Source organism: Trichomonas vaginalis, chromosome IV, assembly GCF_026262505.1.
Source record: "Trichomonas vaginalis G3 chromosome IV, whole genome shotgun sequence".
NCBI classification, from domain to species: Eukaryota; Parabasalia; order Trichomonadida; family Trichomonadidae; genus Trichomonas; species Trichomonas vaginalis.
In genome coordinates, this window is record NC_067206.1 from 20,527,992 (window position 1) to 20,548,906 (window position 20,915).

General features: G+C 29.9%; 8 protein-coding genes and 1 pseudogene across 9 annotated transcripts, besides 2 other annotated features; 6 read left to right on the forward strand and 3 right to left on the reverse strand.

Annotated features, from left to right (window-relative positions):
* Positions 1-125: 125 nt before the first annotated feature.
* Positions 126-698, forward strand: TVAGG3_0136110 (DNA/RNA polymerase superfamily; the record flags this gene model as incomplete). Its single annotated transcript, XM_051224123.1, has 1 exon — positions 126-698. The coding sequence occupies one exon, from the start codon at positions 126-128 to the stop codon at positions 696-698; it is 573 nt and encodes a 190-aa protein (XP_051109109.1).
* A 28-nt stretch (positions 699-726) lies between these two features.
* On the forward strand, positions 727-976 carry TVAGG3_0136120 (uncharacterized protein; the record flags this gene model as incomplete). Its single annotated transcript, XM_051224124.1, has 1 exon — positions 727-976. A coding segment is annotated over one exon (250 nt), but the record flags the coding sequence as incomplete, so codon positions are not given.
* Positions 977-2,052: 1,076 nt separating this feature from the next.
* Positions 2,053-9,466: a mobile genetic element.
* TVAGG3_0136140 lies at positions 2,809-3,121 on the forward strand (annotated as a pseudogene). The gene has a single exon. A coding segment is annotated over exon 1 (313 nt).
* Positions 3,757-4,266, reverse strand: TVAGG3_0136150 (keratin-associated protein family; the record flags this gene model as incomplete). Its single annotated transcript, XM_051224125.1, has 1 exon — positions 3,757-4,266. The coding sequence occupies one exon, from the start codon at positions 4,264-4,266 to the stop codon at positions 3,757-3,759; it is 510 nt and encodes a 169-aa protein (XP_051109111.1).
* TVAGG3_0136160 (uncharacterized protein) lies at positions 4,520-5,871 on the reverse strand (the record flags this gene model as incomplete). Its single annotated transcript, XM_051224126.1, has 1 exon — positions 4,520-5,871. A coding segment is annotated over one exon (1,352 nt), but the record flags the coding sequence as incomplete, so codon positions are not given.
* A 636-nt stretch (positions 9,467-10,102) lies between the features above and the next one.
* On the reverse strand, positions 10,103-11,243 carry TVAGG3_0136170 (uncharacterized protein; the record flags this gene model as incomplete). Its single annotated transcript, XM_051224127.1, has 1 exon — positions 10,103-11,243. A coding segment is annotated over one exon (1,141 nt), but the record flags the coding sequence as incomplete, so codon positions are not given.
* A 3,109-nt stretch (positions 11,244-14,352) lies between these two features.
* TVAGG3_0136180 (N-acetylmuramoyl-l-alanine amidase family) lies at positions 14,353-14,589 on the forward strand (the record flags this gene model as incomplete). Its single annotated transcript, XM_051224128.1, has 1 exon — positions 14,353-14,589. The coding sequence occupies one exon, from the start codon at positions 14,353-14,355 to the stop codon at positions 14,587-14,589; it is 237 nt and encodes a 78-aa protein (XP_051109114.1).
* A 3,232-nt stretch (positions 14,590-17,821) lies between these two features.
* Positions 17,822-20,915: part of a mobile genetic element that runs on past the window's edge.
* TVAGG3_0136200 (uncharacterized protein) lies at positions 18,243-19,195 on the forward strand (the record flags this gene model as incomplete). The annotated part of the gene is made up of 1 exon (XM_051224129.1): positions 18,243-19,195. A coding segment is annotated over one exon (953 nt), but the record flags the coding sequence as incomplete, so codon positions are not given.
* TVAGG3_0136210 (uncharacterized protein) lies at positions 19,332-20,148 on the forward strand (the record flags this gene model as incomplete). The annotated part of the gene is made up of 1 exon (XM_051224130.1): positions 19,332-20,148. A coding segment is annotated over one exon (817 nt), but the record flags the coding sequence as incomplete, so codon positions are not given.

The window sequence follows — 20,915 nt, forward strand, 5'->3', positions numbered from 1 at the left end:
TAGGTGAAGATACATATCAAGTGATGCTTAAAGATAGATTTTATAGATGTGATACATGTTTACAAGAGGCATTCTTCACTTTAGATAATGCTAAATACTGGTATTTGGTTTTCATTTATGATTTTATGTATAAATGCATGAATGTTAATCGTTTTCATTTCATTGAAGGTGATACTGATTCATCTTATTGGGCAATCGCTGGCGACCCAAATCTTCCTAACACTCAAGCATTTCAAGCAATTGTTACCGATAAACAATTTTATGATAAAAACATTTTCAAATTCGCACCATTTGATTTCTTCTGTTTTGATGAGAAATTTAAACCTAAATTAAAGAATAAAGCTGAAGAAAAAGCACATGAGAAGAAGTTATTGGGTTTAGCAATTGAGAAACAAGGTGATAACATGGTTGCTTTATGTCCTAAGTGTTATACATCATTCAACGGTTCAATTGATGGGGGTGATTTTAAAAAGATTGCACAAAAAATGAAAGGTGTTAGTTTACGACAAAATAAACAATTAACACCTAAAAATTATTTGGATATAATAAATGATAAAGTGATATTTGATGGTCAGAATATTAATTTACAACTTAAAAACGGGTCAATGACTCGCTTAACAATCGGTAAGACTGCATTAACAGGAGCACACACTAAGGCTGTATGTTGTGAAAATGGATGTTGTATGCCATTTATTTAATACAATTTAAAATTTTATTTTTAATAAAATGCCACAGAAGAGACAAAAGGAACCGAATAGATTTATACCAAATGGTTTTAACTTTCAGATTCCAAATAATCAACCGCAACGAATTTTTCAAATCCCACCACAGCATCAACAGCAGCAGCAACAACCACCACCACCACAACGTCAACGGAGAAGAACATTCACCCCTGAAGAAAGAAATTTCAATAATTTGATGCGTCAACAAAATCAAGGTTTGAGATTTTATCCGGGTAGTAATGGTATACATATAAGGCATCCAAATTTAGATAGAAGATATACCGCTGAGATTCATATTTTACCTAATAATACGGTTAATTTTGCTGGATTTTATGATCATCATCAGGAAATCTGGACTCCACCATTTGATACCGTTTTAGAAGGAGGAACCGTTAATGATGCGATTCAATATGTAAATAATGGTTTTGATACTATGATTCAAAGAGGTGGGCACCCTTAAAACATTTATTTTATTTTTATATAAATGGATAACGCAGATTTAGAAAATTTAATTGATGATTTAGTACTTAATCAAAATTTTCTTAATTATTATGAATTAAAATCATATCTCCAAAAACATAATAAAAATAACGGGTGATGATATGGATTATTATTATTCGTATTATAAAAATGAAATTTTGAAATATCATGATAAAATAATTTCTGAAATTAAAGACAAAATTAAAAATAATGAATATACAAAGGGAAAAAATAAATCACAACTTAAACAGTTGAAAGATTTCAAAAATAAAGTATTAACAGAAGAAGATATTGATGAATTATATAAATTATATAATCCTGAGCCGCAAAAGCCAAAGGAACAAAAACAAAAGAAGAAAAAGCCGAAAACAACACCAAAAGAGAAAGTAGCAAATGTTCAACAGCTAAAGGTGCAAAACGCCCAGGTCCTTCAGACCATAAATGATGCACAAGCTTTAATTTATGATTCATTAGTTAAACCATATTCAGCCCGACTTTTAAATGAAGATCAACTTTTGGAATTCATCCTTCAACATAAACTCGAAGCGGGAAAGTATATCAAACCTTTATATACAGCATATTTAAAACAAATGAATAGAATACATCCAGAATTAATGAAAGGAAAATCAACAACTAAAACTTCATCATCCAAAATCAAAGCAGATAAAATTAAACCACTGCAACACCAAAACCTCCAACGACAGTACCTCCTCCTTCAGTTAATCCTTCATCATTCACTTTATTATATCCATTTCAAACAAAGAAACAAAAAGATTTTAAAAAGGATTTCAAGATATTAAATAAACCAATTGACCCGAAAATTCAACCGTTAAAGGAAAAATTTAGTCGCCCTTCATTTGCTCCATATCCATATTCATACGAAATCGATCATTTAGAATATTCAAAAGGAAACGTTACTTATTTATTTGCCATTAACATTAACACTAGATATTTATATTGCATTCCGGTGAAAGGGAAAACAGAACAGGAAACAAGAAGAGCTATTCAATACTTACTAGATCATGAAAGAGTAGATAATATAGGGGTGATGGTGATAAAGGATTTCAGGCAGCTATGGCTCATTATTTCCCACAAATTAATTTTTACTTCTCATCTTCTCCATATACGTTTCATAATAAAATAGTTGATGCGGTAATGAGAACTCTTAGAGATGCGTTAGGGGTTAACGGTCAGATATACTGGGATGGAAATCATGACTCCATCATACAGCAGTTAGTATATTATTACAATAATACATGGCATAGAACTATAAACATGAAACCAGTGGAAATGAAAAATGATATTTCAAAAGAATGGGAATATATTAGAAAGCAAATGGAAAGGTTAAATGATGTTAAACGTGAACAAATTAATTCGGGGCTCATGAATTTTAAACAAGGGGATAAAGTTTTGATTCATCTCGATTATGGAAAAACTGATAAATCAATGACAAAAAGAAGACGAAGATTTGACACAATAGCTGAATTTGTTAGATATATTAACGGCAATGCATTAGTTGAAGTTGACAATAAATTAATAGAAATTCCGATTTATTTTATTACTCCATTATATTTAAATAATATTTAATTTTTTTATTTCGTAAGAAATGAGTGACAACAAAGCAGCCAAGAGTCCTGATTCAATTAAGATTCAGAGTCCAGACAATGAATATAAAAAGAAACTAAACAGAATTAAATCAAAAATATGCTATTACAAAAAGAAGCGCAATGCGGTGGGGTTGCATAAAACTAATAATTGAAAACGATAAAGAGAGGAAAGAAATAATCGAAAAATTAGAAACTTACCGTTCAATCCTTAAACTGAGTGAAGCAAAAATAAAAGAATTTAATAGAATAAATAAATTGATTGGAAGAGATGAATTTAATAAAGATGAATTTTTAAACTCAATCCAAATTTAATTTTTATTCCTCTTCGACAACGTCTCTTCGAGACGCCGAACCCTTCTGGGTTCTTCTTTCCATCATTACTGCATAACCGCATCTTCTCGGTTTTCGTGGTTTGTTGTTTTTAATTCGTTCTTGCATCATTTTTATCATTTCCTCCCTTGTTATGATTCGTGGTAAATTTTGAGCTTGTGGGGTATCCATTTATATAAAAATAAAATTTTGTTATCAGTTATTTTATCATCATTTTATTAAGTTCATCTTTAATTAATTTGAATGGATTCGCTAATGTTCCACCTTGAGCCACAACACTTGCCCCGGCTAATTGTGAAGAACCTGGGATAAGTACTCCATGAAATGATTTCATTGGTATCATTAATTTAGAAATAGTTGGCTTAATTAATTTTGTCATTTATGATAAAAATAAAATTGCATAATTTAAATTTTTTCTTTCTCATTTTCTCATTTTTCTCTTTTTTCTCTTTTTTCATCCTGTTTTGGTTTCAGCAACTTTAATTTTAACTTCGGATCAAATATTGGGTTTCCATCTTTATCTCTTCCAATAACACCATATGGTAGAATCTTCATTTATACTAAAATAAAAATTTAAATTATGCCGTTCTAAAGTTTGTGAAACAAACATTGAGCGTTCATTGAACACGAAACCATGCATAAACTGTCATATAAGGTGGCATGTAATCTTCACCCGAGCCTGTTGGATTTGTTGTGAAAGTATGGACATGATTTCCTCCTAGTTCAGTTGGTCGAAAAGTCTTTCTTGCTGAATTGTTATAAGATGGAGATAAAACGTCATAGCCAGCTTTATAGTCTGAGTTGTATAATGGGTGGTCTCTTAATGAGTGGCTATGGTCGCCAGAAAAGTTTGTCGTTCCTGTATGAGTGTGAGCAGGTAAATTTTCGCCAGTAATCTTTTTACTTCCACCGGTTTGTTTTGAACTATTAGCAGAATAGAGGAAACGATCGGTTATTTGTTGCCATGTACCGAAACCGAATACATCAGCTAGATTTGTTGAATTCATTGATGTATATATTGAACCAATGGGGTAAATCATCTCAAGAATTGTATTTAATCCATTATGAATATTGAATTTATTATATAATATTGAAACTGGGTAAGAAATTAAAATTGGTCTTGTCATCAATATTAACGTATTATTTTTGAAAATTGCTTTTCTAACATCTTGAAATTTTGTGATTTCAGACCAATTTCTTCCATCACTACTGATATTTACTAAATCACCACATCCTAAAGCAATGAAATACCCATCAATATAAAATAAATTAGTAAATCTATAATTTCGAGTAAATTTTGGAGTGAATGAATAAACCAATTCCCAACTTGGTGTTTTCTCTGGATCCTCTGAAAAATCTTGTGATAAATAAATATGTCTGTTATAACTTACAGGATATGAATAGACCATACCACCTGAAACAAGAACACAAACATTTGAAGCATAACATAAAGCTTCAATGTCTCCATCAGCTTGAAAAATTTGTTCAAATTGACCTTGTGGTATTGAATATGATCTATAAATTTTATCATTTTGTAGGATAAAATACATGCTGTTAATGTAATACCATTTACTTGTATAATCAATTTTCAAATCTGATGACATCATACTAAACATATAATAATTTATCCCATCATCACTAATGAAAATTTGATTGACTTCATAAATTAGTACCCATTTATTATTAACGCATCTAATAGGATTATTTGGATATTTAAATTTAGCATCTTGATTTAAATTACATTTGAACCATTGGATACAATCGAATGAATAACAAGGGCAAAAATCATCTCCAACCGTTATCATTCCCATAAATTTACCGTTATTATATTCAACATATAAAATTCTTGGATTAATGATTGGCTTTCGTGTATCAGGATTCCAAACAGATGGAGTAAATGATTCATAGTTTTTAAAATCATTTGTTTTAAAATAATAAAGTACTCCTGCTGTATAAAATAAATACGTGGTCACTCCATCGAAACATATCCATTCAAAAGAATCTATATCAAATGTTTTATCTGATGATTTCATAAAATTTAAAAATGGTGGAGTAAAATAGACCTCTGATTGTTTTATTTCTTCATTAACAAATGATATATCAGCTTTCTTTGCTAACTCAGTATTAATGAATGAAATAACTTTTTCCTTATCTGCTTTCTTCTCTAACTCATTGTTAACATATGTTTTATCCGCTTTCTTCTCTAATTCATCTTTAACATAAGTTTTATCTGCTTTAAGGTCTAAACATCCTGAAACCCATTCTGTATCAGCTTTAACTTTAAAAGTCTCCAATGTCCATTCATGATACCATTCAACCTTTTCTTTAATTTCATTATCTTTTTCATCAACATAAACCAAATTTGCCTTCTTCATTATGTCATTTAGGAAACCTTCTATGAATTCCTCATTTAAATTAAATCTTCCAATCTTCAAAACTTTAGGAAATGCATTTAATGCGTAATATCTCTGTTCTTCTGGTGGAATTGATGTTATATCATCCGTTATACCTTTAATTTTTGAATTCATAAATAAAATTTCTTTTATATTTGATATCACTGCACCACCTTTGCAAACGAATTCGAAATGGTCATTTTTCAATACTATCTCCAAATCTCCATATTTCAACCTTTGCGTTTGTTCTGCCGTCTTTGAATTATATGCATATGTGGCGTATGTAATGGTCTGAAGGACTTGGGCGCTTTGCGCCTTAAGTTGCTGTTGTTTAATCATTTATTACGATTTAAAAATAAATATTTAATCCGTTATCTCATCAGCTATTTTCTCTATTTGAAATTGCCATAATATTTCATTCATAAATTCTAAATCACAATCAAATAGGTCAGTTATTCTAAATTTAATATTTGATAAATCTTTTGAATGAAGAATAAATGAATTCCCGGATAATTGAAACGGATATGATAAAGAAAATGTGTTTAAGTTGATGGATAAAATGTTTTGTATTGATGGGTAAGAGTTAGGTCTAATGTTTGATGTGAAAATCTCATTGGGGTATTAACTTTATCACATTTGATTAAAATGAAATTGGAACCAGTGTCAGAATACAAAACATCCCCAACATCTTTTTCAAAATTTAATATCCCCAACAATGAACGAAGATGAGGAGTACAAAATTTAATTTTCAGCGGAAATTTAATAAGGTTATTTATTTCATCAAGTTCAAAAAGTTTATCAGGTTTTGATTTAAAATTTTCTTCATACCATACGATAAATGATTCATTTAAATAACTTAAAATCATGTTAATATCCCATTTCGCTATCACATTATTTATATACATATCATACGTTTTTTCAAGGTCTACGACCTAGCCGCTATGCGGCTCATGGTCATCTTTAATAAATGATATATAATCTGAAGGGTCTAAAAGAATGGGATTAAATTTACCACTCACAGAAACGAGAGTAACATTATAAATTCCGCTAACTGTTAAATTTAATTCACAGCTATTATTCGAAATAATATTGATAATTGACATTTTTATTACGATTAAAAATATGGTAAAGCGTTATTTTCCAGTGATAAATAAAACTAGAATAAGATTACCTCAAGAATTCATAAATTCAACGAATAAGAAATTCATTCATGTTATAAATTTTAGTGTTTTCAGAAAATATGAGTCAATGTCATATTCATCATCGGGTTATATTTCACTTCATTCAAATTTAGTTCAATCAAACCCATATAATGACCATTTCATAAGATTTTCAGATGGTATTAAAAATGTAATTGATAGATTAAAATATGAACAGATTGACAATATCGAATTTTTGGAATTTTGGTTTAAATATCCCGATGGAAAAAAGATTGAAGTTAAAGATAAAGCTGATACTATAACAAAAACAATTACAATGACCGATCCGGATAGTGGGGAACAAAAAGAAATAAAACAAACGATAGAAACTGGTGAAAGGTCAATTATTATTGATTATGATTCAAAGGATTATTATTCGATAATGTTAATGCTTGAATATTAAATAGCCTTAACAAAGAATTTTTCAAGTGATATTTTATATTCATCAACTATTTTATTATAAATATCATTATATGTTAAATGAAGTTCAGTTGTTGTTCCGTTCTTTGATATCTTAATTGTGCTAATATCCTTTATAGGATTTATTTTTGCAACTGTTCCGCAGCATGAAACCTCATCATCTATGAAAAATTGAATCTTAACGTCTGAATCTTGAACATCACAAAGAATGGCGATAATGTGAATTAATGATTCATAAGGTAAAATAATTAAACCAGATTGGTCAATTAAATTTATTATTGAATCATAATTATTAGTTATTATATCACGGTAAATTTTCATTAATTCAGAATTAATGTCTATTTTATATGGGTTCTCGATGTTTGATGAAAGAAGCGGGGGGTATGTTGGATAAGTGGGAGTTTCAACAGGTTCTTTACCGGGTTCAGATAAAATGATTGGGTCTCCATCTTCTTTATTTTGCTCCTCCTCCTTTTTCGGTAAGTCACGAGTTAATAAATTTGGTTGAGTTGCTGACCTTGTTAATTCGGGCTAACATTAACTTTAACATTTTGAATAATTCGTGATTTATCATCATTTACGTTATAACCAACCGTAATCTCTGCTTTTGCGTTAGTGTTCTTTTGACTAGTGAAACGTCTTCTCATTTATATTCGAATAAAAAAATATATTTAAACTTTTATTTTGCTGGAACTTTTGAATCTATTATTCCCTGTATTTGTTCATGAAGTTGATTTTTAGCTGTTCATCGTAATTAATAGACCAATATATTCATTAATTGCATTCTTATAATCATCTGATTTCTCAAATTTTCTTTTATCTGATTCCTTAACTAAATCATAAGTTAAACCTCGTTGCTGATATAATGGTTTCTTAATTAAATCTTTGAATGCTTGAGATAAAGCACCTGATGCAATTCTTGCTACTATAATTGGTTGGAATTGCTGTTTAAGTTCATCTTTAACATTTGCGAAAACTGGATCGAATAAAGCAACTTTAAAGAATTTCTTAGCTGAAATTTCAGGTCTAATATTTGCATATTGACCATCAAACTGGTTAGAATATCGTGGTAATCCATCCGGTCCCTCTTCAATAGCATTTAATTCTTCATTGAAATAAGAATATGGATTATAACGGTATGAATTAATTGGACCATTTTCACCTTCTCCAATGTATTGTTTAACAGCTTTTCCATTTTCATCAAATTGCATAGGATAACGTTCATTATATGCTTTACGTTTAGGATAATCAGATTACAGTTAATTTATAACCATTTATGACTTTAATATTACCTTGACCATCAGTAACGAAAACTTCATTTATACATCAGGTTTTCCATTTGGACCCGTAATGTCTGCTTCATGTGCTTCCCAATTTGGACCATGACGTTTGGCATATGCTTGAGCTTCTGGTAATGTTAAAACGTTTCTCATTTGTTTAACATCTTTTTGAAGACCAGCAACAATATGAACTAATTCTTTCATTCCATCAGGAACTTTCATAGTTCTATTATATATGCACCCTTTTTGTTTGTTCCTTGTTTTAATGGAACCTGTAGAAGATTTGCTATTTCTGTCATGTTTAATTATAAATAAAAAATAAAAATTAATTATAAAAAGTTAATCAAATTTAACACCTCCTTTATTTAAATCAACTATTATTTTTCCATGTTCACCTAATTGCTGATATTGTGTGTAAAGTTCATTAATGCTCATTGGTAAATTCACTTGATAAAGCATAACGTTCAACTGTTGACGACTAAACCCACTGAAAATGAAAAGTGTTGATAGATTTGATTTAATGTTTGTGCTTAATGCTTTGAAATATTGAACAGCCATAAGAATGAACACTGAATGTGTCGACATTGAGTTAATAATGATTAAAATATGATTTCTCATTTGTTATTAGTTTTGATTTCACTGCATCATCTAGAAAAATGAGTGAATGCAAAAATTCTCTATCAAAATTTGAAATAGAAAGTGTTTCAAATAATTCATCCCGTTGTTTATCAATAATTTTATCCTCTAATCCTTGCTTCTTGATTGTATTATATAATTCTTTATACATTAAAAAGTTTTTTAAATAATCTTCTGCTTCTTCTTGTGATAAATAAATAATTGGAATTTTGATTAAATGCTTTAAAGATTCAAATGTATCATCTGAAGGTGAACCTGAACGGTTGATATAAATTAACACATGAATGGGGGAAGTGTTAGCAATAATGATAATTTGTTTTAATATCGTTAAGTTTTACCTTTATTTTGTTTACCAATTGCTGCAGTGATTGAATTTAAGTAACATTCAGAATATGGAATTTTCATTAATTTTTCCTTAGATAGAGCATTTCTATTATCACTCAATGCTTCATTAATCATATCATCTACGTATGTATTATATACTCCTGCTAATTCTTCAGAATTTAAATCCATTTAATCAAAAATAAATTTATAATTTTAAACATTTCTATTCATCAATATTTCATCATATGAACTTCTATACTGTGGTGGTGTACCTGTTGGATGATATTTCAAACCTTCGTCCGGTGTCCATGTCCAATACGTAGTCCTAGTAAACCAAACCTGAGGAGGATTTGTCACCTTTGAACAGTAAGTGTCATTTTCACCCTGAATGATTGGATAAGCTTTCACTTGTACTGTAACTTGTGAGTTGAAAGTTTCTAATCCATCAAAGAATATACCCGCTCCATCACGTTGAACTGGAATAGTGCATAAGAATGAAGTTTGGTCTTTCCATGTTCTAGCTAATGGCGTGCCATCATCTCATTCAGTGGTCTAGTTAATGAGTCCTCGTATTCTTTGTGCATTCATTCACTCCATCTAAATCAGAAGCTTGAAGCATACGTGTAAAGAATATGTCACCCACTGTGGTCATCGCTTGATCGGGGAAGTTTCTGGAATCTATAGTGACCTGAAGACCTCGAAGCATTGGATTTTCTAAAACCGTTCTTTGCATTGCATTCTTCGGAAATGCTAACACAACATCTGTAACATTATGAAGAGCGTATGAGAAATCTGAGCTAATACCTTCAGGAGTGATGCAACCTCCATTTAGTGAACGAACGTCAATATGTTGAGCTGGAATCATGAATGGATCTTCCTTACTGAATAAACGTGGTATTGCTTTAACTGATTCTTCAATTAAACCGTATCCTGGTGTAATGCATTTATCCTCTAAAACTTCCATCTTTGTGCATGAAATAATAACGTCATCAACTGTTGCGTCAGCAGATGTAGCGGCTAAGCTTGTAATTAATTTGGCAGGAAGTCCGATTTGTTGGAATTTGCGATCATATTTATAAACATGATTCATAATCTTTTCATAATTTTCATCAGTTATCTTTTCATAAACGTAATTTTGTAAATCAGCAACTCTTAACGGGTCAACCTGACAAAATACTAAAGTATCCCTGAAAACATAATATTTAAGAATGATATCACCAAATGATTTAGGATAATCATCGAACGCCTGAAATGCTAACAAATCATTTACCGGAATAATCATATCAAAAGTGACATCAACTTCTTCATTTGCTTTCTTGAAAACTTCTGAAGGGTCAATATATTTACCACATACTGAGTTATCATATTTTTGAACATTATTATATAACGAATGAACAAACTTTTTAACTTTCCTTTCTGATTTTGGTTTATATGTTGCAAATGCGAAAGATTCACGGGCGCAATCCATCTGAAGATAACCGGCATCACCTCTTTCGGTTTCTACTTCTAATTGTTTAAAGCTTTGATTTGATGATTTGTAACCAACGAATAAACGCATGCATTTAAAAGCGGCATCACATGTGAAAGCTTTATTTGAAACTAGAGTTGCTTTAACTTTGCGTTTAATATATGTGTCACCTAATTGGTTCACATCATGAGCCGGATTTGTAATTCTTAAATGAGTTTGTTTATCATCAAAATATGGAGCATCAGAGTCATAGCATGAACTTTCAAGTTCTCTATAATATCTTCTACCGTCATTCTTTGCGAATATTTCATTTATCTTTTCGAATGAATGAAACACATTTCCATTAATCGGTTTAGTGTTTGGCACCAAATAGTTAGTCGTCATTTATTAATAAATAAAAAATCAAAATTAAAAGATGAAAATGAATTTTTAATTTTAATGAAATAATCAACTATGGCTGCAGGTATATTTAAGAAACTGTGGGATAAAGTAAAAAGAGGAGCGCATAAAGTTTGGGAAACATTGAAGAAGGGGCAAATTGGATATTTAAGAATAAAGAAGCAATTAGTGACGTTGCTGAATCAATAACGCCAAAAGCTGCCCCAATAAGAGAAGTTTTAAATAAAGGAGAAAAAGTTTATCAAAGACTTCAACCGATACTAAGATAAAAATAATATTTATTTATTTTTCCACTATTTACCTCCTATTTTATTAAGTATTCCTTCAGCAATTCCACCAATTGCGTTACCTGCTTGTGCTCCCATCGCCGGATTACCTGCTTTAGTACCTAATACCACCTATGATAGTTCCTGCCGTTTTCGCTACTGGTGCCAAAAAGTTTGCAACGGGTTTAATAATCTTTTGATGAACCCAACCTGCAGCTTTCTTAATTCCTTCCCACATTTTTTAAAGAATCCTGCCAGCCATTTCTGATTTAATATTAATTAAAAAATATATTTCATCACTTATATTCTAATTTTTATTTAATGATAAATGAAACCGATTTTAAAAATAAATGAAACAAGGAGGAAGAAATAAATGAAAGTGGAATGTTCAACAAAAAATAAACGTTGTTAAACCAATTACTGAAATAAAAATTTTTTCATCTGTTGAAGAATTTAATGACTATTATGCTAATAATAAAAAATTATTTGAAGAATTGACAACATGTAAATTGAATAAAATGTTTAAAGTTGATGGATTCAAAATTTCAAAAATAAAAGGGTGTTAGTTTGAAATCTATTCCTCAATCAAGAATCACCTCATTAATGAAAATAGATGATTTAACAAAAAGAATAGAAGAGATTGAAGAAAGAATGAATCAAATAATTGATTTCATAAATTCAAATAATCATTAGTTTCTTAAAGTTCAATGTTGAACTCATCAAATTCATCTTCATCATTACCATTACCTTAGCGAGTTTATTTACTCTTTCAACTTTATCTTTTGATAGTCTTTCGTTTAATTTTTTCTGAAGTTTTTCGTTACCAAGTTCTAAATTTTACATGGATGATATTTAAACCCGTTAAATTCTTTTTCCTCAGTTTTAATCATTAATCTACAAAGAACTTTAGTGAGGTGGTTTTGTTGTTTAAACCATTTATCCTTAATATTTGTTATAAATTCAATATCCGGAATTAATTCCCAAATTTTTGAATTTTCGATTAATTTACATCAAATGCAAAAGCAATAGGTTTAATATTAAACTTACCTTTATAAAATAAACTTTGTATGCAATCATCAAAATAAACGTCTACTTGTTTAACCTGGGTGAGAATTGGTGAAAGTTTATCCATTAATTGATTCACAGTCACGAATTTTGATTCACTCATTTCTTACGAATTAAAAAAATAAATTATTCAAAAATGTAAGACATGAATTTTTAAAGTTTATTTTTTAAAAATTTTTTTATTTCATTATGGTAGTGAATCTTTCATTCATGAAAATAATTATTTCTAATTTCTTTTATTCTCTCGTATATACTAGATTTAAAGAATTCAGAACATTTCCCATAATCTCCTAAATGTTTTCTTATCCCTAACGTGTGCCAGTTATTATATGAAACTGAATAAACTTTATCTTTATCTTTACACCTTTCATTACTTCCAATATATTTATATCTCAGTTTTGATTTAGCATTTTCATATTCATTAGCGTTTAATAATTCACAGTCTTCCTTTTTAAATTGATGTTTGATATTCAGGATTTAATACTCTACGTTTATATGCTCCTAACTTAGTTCTAAAGGTTTTTCTACAAAATTTAGGAATTCCATCCTCTTTACTGTCATCAATGATTTCCATTTCATTATTTTCAATTTCTTCTTCTCGTTTATGAGGTCTTTGATTATGACTCCATTGATTCCATGAAATTAAATATTCTTTATCATTATATTTATACCTCATTAGCTTATTTTGGCTTTCATATTCATTTGATAATTCACAATCTTCATTTTTAAATTGAAGTTTAACCCATTCAGGATTTAAACAATGTTTAATTAATCGCGGAATATCTGACATCATCTATATATAGCTTCTTTTATAAAAGATAAAAAATAAATTATTTTAAAATTAATGTTAATTTTTTAATGATTTATAAATAAATATATTTTAATGCATCGTCTATATATAGATGTAACAAAAAAAGTCACTAAACCCGTCATATCCTACTAGTAGTAGGATAGGATGGGTTGTGTGACTTTTTTTGTAAACGTAAGAATTCACACGATATTGAACGATTTTGTATCATTTTTTTTAACATATGAAGTAAAAAAATGTATGATTCTTACGGTTTTTATTCTTACGTTTTTGAATAAATCAAGATTTAAAAAATTTTCAAATCGTAAGACATTTACACTCAACCCATAAATGATGTAATGAAATAAAAAAAAAGAAGCTATATATAGATGATGTCAGATATTCCGCGATTAATTAAACATTGTTTAAATCCTGAATGGGTTAAACTTCAATTTAAAAAATGAAGATTGTGAATTTTTAATTTCATGGAATCAATGGAGTCTAATCAAAGACCTCATAAACGAGAAAAAAAAGAAATTAGAAACTAATGATTATTTGAATTTATGAAATCAATTATTTGATTCATTCTTTCTTCAATCTCTTCTATTCTTTTTGTTAAATCATCTATTTTCATTAATGAGGTGATTCTTGATTGAGGAATGATTTCAAACTAATCACCTTTTATTTTTGAAATTTTGAATCCATCAACTTTAAACATTTTATTCAATTTACATGTTGTCAATTCTTCAAATAATTTTTTATTATTAGCATAATAGTCATTAAATTCTTCAACAGATGAAAAAATTTTTATTTCAGTAATTGGTTTAACAACGTTTATTTTTTGTTGAACATCTCCACTTTCATTTATTTCATCCTCCTTTGTTTCATTTATTTTTAAAATCGGTTTCATTTATCATTAAATAAAAATTAGAATATAAGTGATGAAATATATTTTTTAATTAATATTAAATCAGAAATGGCTGCAGGATTCTTTAAGAAACTGTGGGAAGGAATTAAGAAAGCTGCAGGTTGGGTTCATCAAAAGATTATTAAACCCGTTGCAAACTTTTTGGCACCAGTAGCGAAAACGGCAGGAACTATCATAGGTGGTGTATTAGGTACTAAAGCAGGTAATCCGGCGATGGGAGCACAAGCGGGTAACGCAATTGGTGGAATTGCTGAAGGAATACTTAATAAAATAGGAGGTAAATAGTGGAAAAATAAATAAATATTATTTTTATCTTAGTATCGGTTGAAGTCTTTGATAAACTTTTTCTCCTTTATTTAAAACTTCTCTTATTGGGGCAGCTTTTGGCGTTATTGATTCAGCAACGTCACTAATTGCTTCTTTATTCTTAAATATCCATTTGCTCCCTTCTTCATTGTTTCCCAACTTTATGCGCTCCTCTTTTTACTTTATTCCACAGTTTCTTAAATATACCTGCAGCCATAGTTGATTATTTCATTAAAATTAAAATTCATTTTCATCTTTTAATTTTGATTTTTTATTTATTAATAAATGACGACTAACTATTTGGTGCCAAACACTAACCGATTAATGGAAATGTGTTTCATTCATTCGAAAGATAAATGAAATATTCGCAAAGAATGACGGTAGAAGATATTATAGAGAACTTGAAAGTTCATGCTATGACTCTGATGCTCCATATTTTGATGATAAAAAACTCATTTAAGAATTACAAAACCCGGCTCATGATGTGAACCAATTAGGTGACACATATATTAAACGCAAAGTTAAAGCAACTCTAGTTTCAAATAAAGCTTTCACATGTGATGCGCTTTTAAATGCATGCGTTATTCGTTGGTTACAAATCATCAATCAAAGCTTTAAACAATTAGAAGTAGAAACCGAAAGAGGTGATGCCGGTTATCTTCAGATGGATTGCGCCCGTGAATCTTTCGCATTTGCAACATATAAACCAAAATCAGAAAGGAAAGTTAAAAAGTTTGTTCATTCGTTATATAATAATGTTCAAAAATATGATTCAGTATGTGGTAAATATATTGACCCTTCAGAAGTTTTCAAGAAAGCATGAAGAAGTTGATATCACTTTTGATATGATTATTCCGGTAAATGATTTGTTAGCATTTCAGGCGTTCGATGATTATCCTAAATCATTTGGTGATATCATTCTTAAATATTATGTTTTCAGGGATACTTTAGTATTTTGTCAGGTTGACCCGTTAAGAGTTGCTGATTTACAAAATTACGTTTATGAAAAGATAACTGATGAAAATTATGAAAAGATTATGAATCATGTTTATAAATATGATCGCAAATTCCAACAAATCGGACTTCCTGCCAAATTAATTACAAGCTTAGCCGCTACATCTGCTGACGCAACAGTTGATGACGTTATTATTTCATGCACAAAGATGGAAGTTTTAGAGGATAAATGCATTACACCAGGATACGGTTTTAATTGAAGAATCAGTTAAAGCAATACCACGTTTATTCAGTAAGGAAGATCCATTCATGATTCCAGCTCAACATATTGACGTTCGTTCACTAAATGGAGGTTGCATCACTCCTGAAGGTATTAGCTCAGATTTCTCATACGCTCTTCATAATGTTACAGATGTTGTGTTAACATTTCAAAGTGCAATGCAAAGAACGGTTTTAGAAAATCCAATGCTTCGAGGTCTTCAGGTCACTATAGATTCAGAAACTTCCCCGATCAAGCGATGACCACAGTGGGTGACATATTCTTTACACGTATGCTTCAAGCTTCTGATTTAGATGGAGTGAATGAATGCACGGAAGAATACGAGGACTCATTAACTAGACCACTGAATGATGATAATGGCACGCCATTAGCTAGAACATGGAAAGACCAAACTTCATTCTTATGCACTATTCCAGTTCAACGTGATGGAGCGGGTATAATTCTTTGATGGATTAGAAACTTTCAATTCACAAGTTACAGTACAAGTGAAAGCTTATCCAATCATTCAGGGTGAAAATGACACTTACTGTTCAAAGGTGACAAATCCTCCTCAGGTTTGGTTTACTAGGACTACGTATTGGACATGGACGGACGAAGGTTTGAAATATCATCCAACAGGTACACCACCACAGTATAGAAGTTCATATGATGAAATATTGATGAATAGAAATGTTTAAAATTATAAATTTATTTTTGATTAAATGGATTTAAATTCTGAAGAATTAGCAGGAGTATATAATACATACGTAGATGATATGATTAATGAAGCATTGAGTGATAATAGAAATGCTCTATCTAAGGAAAAATTAATGAAAATTCCATATTCTGAATGTTATTTAAATTCAATCACTGCAGCAATTGGTAAACAAAATAAAGGTAAAACATTAACGATATTAAAACAAATTATCATTATTGCTAAACTCCCCCTATTCCATGTGTTTAATTTATATCAACCGTTCAGGTTCACCTTCAGATGATACATTTGAATCTTTAAAGCATTTAATCAAAATTCCAATTATTTATTTATCACAAGAAGAAGCAGAAAGATTATTTAAAACTTTTTAATGTATAAAGAATTATATAATAAATCAAGAAGCAAGGATTAGAGGATAAAATTATTGATAAACAACGGATGAATTATTTGAAACACTTTCTATATTTCAAATTTTGATAAAGAATTTTTTGCATTCACTAATTTTTCTAGATGATGCCGTGAAATCAAAACTATAACAATGAGAAATCATATTTTAATCAATTATTAACTCAATGTCGACACATTCAGTGTTCATTCTTTATGGCTGTTCAATATTTCAAAGCATTAAGCACAAACATTAAATCAAATCTATCAACACTTTCATTTTCAGTGGTTTTAGTCGTCAACAGTTGAACGTTATGCTTTATCAAGTGAATTTACCAATGAGCATTAATGAACTTTACACACAATATCAGCAATTAGGTGAACATGGAAAAATAATAGTTGATTTAAATAAAGGAGGTGTTAAATTTGATTAACTTTTTATAATTAATTTTTATTTTTTATTTATAATTAAACATGACAGAAATAGCAAATCTTCTACAGGTTCCATTAAAACAAGGAACAAACAAAAAGGGTGCATATAATAGAACTATGAAAGTTCCAGACGGAATGAAAGAATTAGTTCATATTGTTGCCGGTCTTCAAAAGGATGTTAAACAAATGAGAAACGTTTTAACATTACCAGAAGCTCAAGCATATGCCAAACGTCATGGTCCAAATTGGGAAGCACACGAAGCAGACATTACGGGTCCAAATGGAAAACCCGATGGTATAAATGAAGTTTTCGTTACTGATGGTCAAGGTAATATTAAAGTCATAAATGGGTATAAATTAACTATATCTGATTATCCTAAACGTAAAGCATATAATGAACGTTATCCTATGCAATTTGATGAAAATGGAAAAGCTGTTAAACAATACATTGGAGAAGGTGAAAATGATTAGTTTTAAAATTATTTTTATTTTTTTATTCCTATATAAAAGACAGCAACAAACAACAACAACAACAACTATATCGTTTCTGATGAAAAAGTTATTGATTCATTAGCTGAGGAATTAGTTGTGGCAGAAACTAAAACCCTCAACGAAAGAATTGGTGAAAACAAGATTGATTTACATAACTACCTCAAACATGATGGAGGAAGAGGAAGGAAAACTGGTGTGGCTTTATTAGTAAATAAAATTTCAAATTTAACGATTATAGATGTTGATATCAATAAATCATACAATGATGAACTTAAAGAAACAGTTAGAAAAGACATTTTATCAAAACTTTCGGATAAAGATGTTATCGTTAAAACTGCATCAGGAGGTCTTCACATTTATTGCAACACTAATTTCTTCTATGCAATTTCGAACAGAATGATTAAATGTTATTCCTGCAATGATTATGATATTGACATAATGACTTCTATTGATGATTCAAAGCGTTCATTAGTGGTTATGGCTGATTCAAGAGTTCGCAAGAATGCAACAGAACCAATCAATACATACTCATTCATTCGTGGAAGTTATGATTCAACATTAACTAGAACAGTGAATGATATATTAAATGATTTGAATATTAAGGTAAGAGTTGAACAGAAGAATGAAGAAATAAAGAGTATAATGAATGAAAACAAAGATGTAAACATTGACGATAAACTTGCCCAGAGCATAGTTGATGGCATCTGTGATTTTGAAGTACATAATGATGGTGGAAACATGAATTTAGAAAAAGAAGTTACATTATTCACACTGTTTCAAGCAATTAATTCGTTACCGGATCATTTAATTAATGAAGCATACGATAACGTTTATAATTTCTGCAGCTTAACAGAAAATGCAAAAAGTAATTTTGAAAAAGCACGTAGTAGATATGCACATTTAATGACTTCTCCATTTGTTTTAGTGAAGATTCTAAAACTATATCAAAAGGAATATTATGATGAATATGTTTTACCTTTATTACGTAAGCCAAAAATAACATTTGATATAAAACTTGATGACTCGTTTTTGATAACAGATATTAGACGCAGGGCTGAAAATCATCAGTATAAAAACAGTTCTGAAGTAATTGAGGATTTATCACGTGTAATCCGTTTTGTAGATTGTGGAAATAAATATTTCATTCAAAAGGACTATAATATCCACGACAAAATGAATCAAATATCATTCGTTCTTCAATCAAACATGAAAGAGTCACTCAAAATGATTAAATTATTTAAAGAAGAAGGTAAAACCATAACAGCATGGGACGTACTATTAAATCAATTATCCTCATTAACCGTTAAGGGTGTTTGCTTTAAATCTGATTCCCCAGATGTTTTCTCAACGTTTCAGGGTTATAAATACAACATTCTCGAAAAACCAGATTACTCAAAAATTGAGATGTTTATGAATTTCATTAAAGAAGCCATTTGTGATAATAACGATGAAGTGTATAAATACCTTCTCGGTTGGATTGCATCAATGATTCAACATCCAGGAATCAAGAATGAAACAGCAATTATTTTGAAAGGACTTCAGGGAACAGGTAAAAACAGATTTACAGACATTATTTCTGAACTCCTCGCTGGTTATTCATGTAAAAACATTACTGAAATAAGTGAGCTAACGGGTAATTTCAACTCAGTAGTTGAAAATAAAATGTTTCTTGTACTTAATGAACTCAAGAATGTAGGTGAAGACAGACTTGCAAACTTCAACGCTTTGAAATCAATTATTACGGATAATCAAATTAGAATTAATGAAAAGAATCGACCCAGAAGAACAGCTCAGAATGTTGCAAACTTTATTTTCGTAACTAACAACGTCTACCCTGTCAAAATTGAAGTTGGAGACAGAAGATACGTAGTTTTAAGGGTTAATGGTAAATTTAAGGGTCAATTTGATTACTTCAAGAATTTAATGGATTCATGCACAAAGGAATTTTATGATAACCTTTTAACATATTTTATCAATTACGACCTTTCATCATTTAATGTACGAATCATACCGATGACTGAAGCCAAACAAGATTTAATTGAATTATCATCAAATCCTTTAGATGTATGGATAAATACACATTATGATGAATTGTGTGCAGGTATGACGTGTGAAAATGCTCTATTCTGCAAACCATCAGACATGAAAGACAAGAATTTCCAAATGAGCATTAAGGATAAATGTGATAGGAAACAGGTAAGAATAGATGGTAAACAAACATGGTGTTATGTTTTGAAAGAAGAAATGAAAGGATTATATAAACAGGTTGAACCAAACGATAATGAGGATTCATTTACTGACGATGAAATACCTGTAAATGAAGTTTTATAAAGTATGATTGGAATTTATTTTTGCCTTCCTCTTTTCGTACCTGTGTTGTCAAAATGTCATCTTGTCTCATTTTTTAAAAGAAGTTAAATGACCTGGTGGCACATGGTGACCTGGTGACACCTTCAGTTCTTCAAAAATAAGTTATTTTTGCCTTCCTATTTTCGTACCTGTGTTGTCAAAATGTCATCTTGTCTCATTTTTTAAAAGAAGTTAAATGACCTGGTGACACATGGTGACCTGGTGACACCTTCAGTTCTTCAAAAATAAGTTATTTTTGCCTTCCTCTTTTCGTACCTGTGTTGTCAAAATGTCATGTTGTCTCATTTTTTAAAAGAAGTTAAATGACCTGGTGACACATGGTGACCTGGTGACACCTTCAGTTCTTCAAAAATAAGTTATTTTTGCCTTCCTCTTTTCGTACCTGTGTTGTCAAAATGTCATCTTGTCTCATTTTTTAAAAGAAGTTAAATGACCTGGTGACACATGGTGACCTGGTGACACCTTCAGTTCTTCAAAAATAAGTTATTTTTGCCTTCCTATTTTCGTACCTGTGTTGTCAAAATGTCATCTTGTCTCATTTTTTAAAAGAAGTTAAATGACCTGGTGGCACATGGTGACCTGGTGACACCTTCAGTTCTTCAAAAATAAGTTATTTTTGCCTTCCTATTTTCGTACCTGTGTTGTCAAAATGTCATCTTGTCTCATTTTTTAAAAGAAGTTAAATGACCTGGTGACACA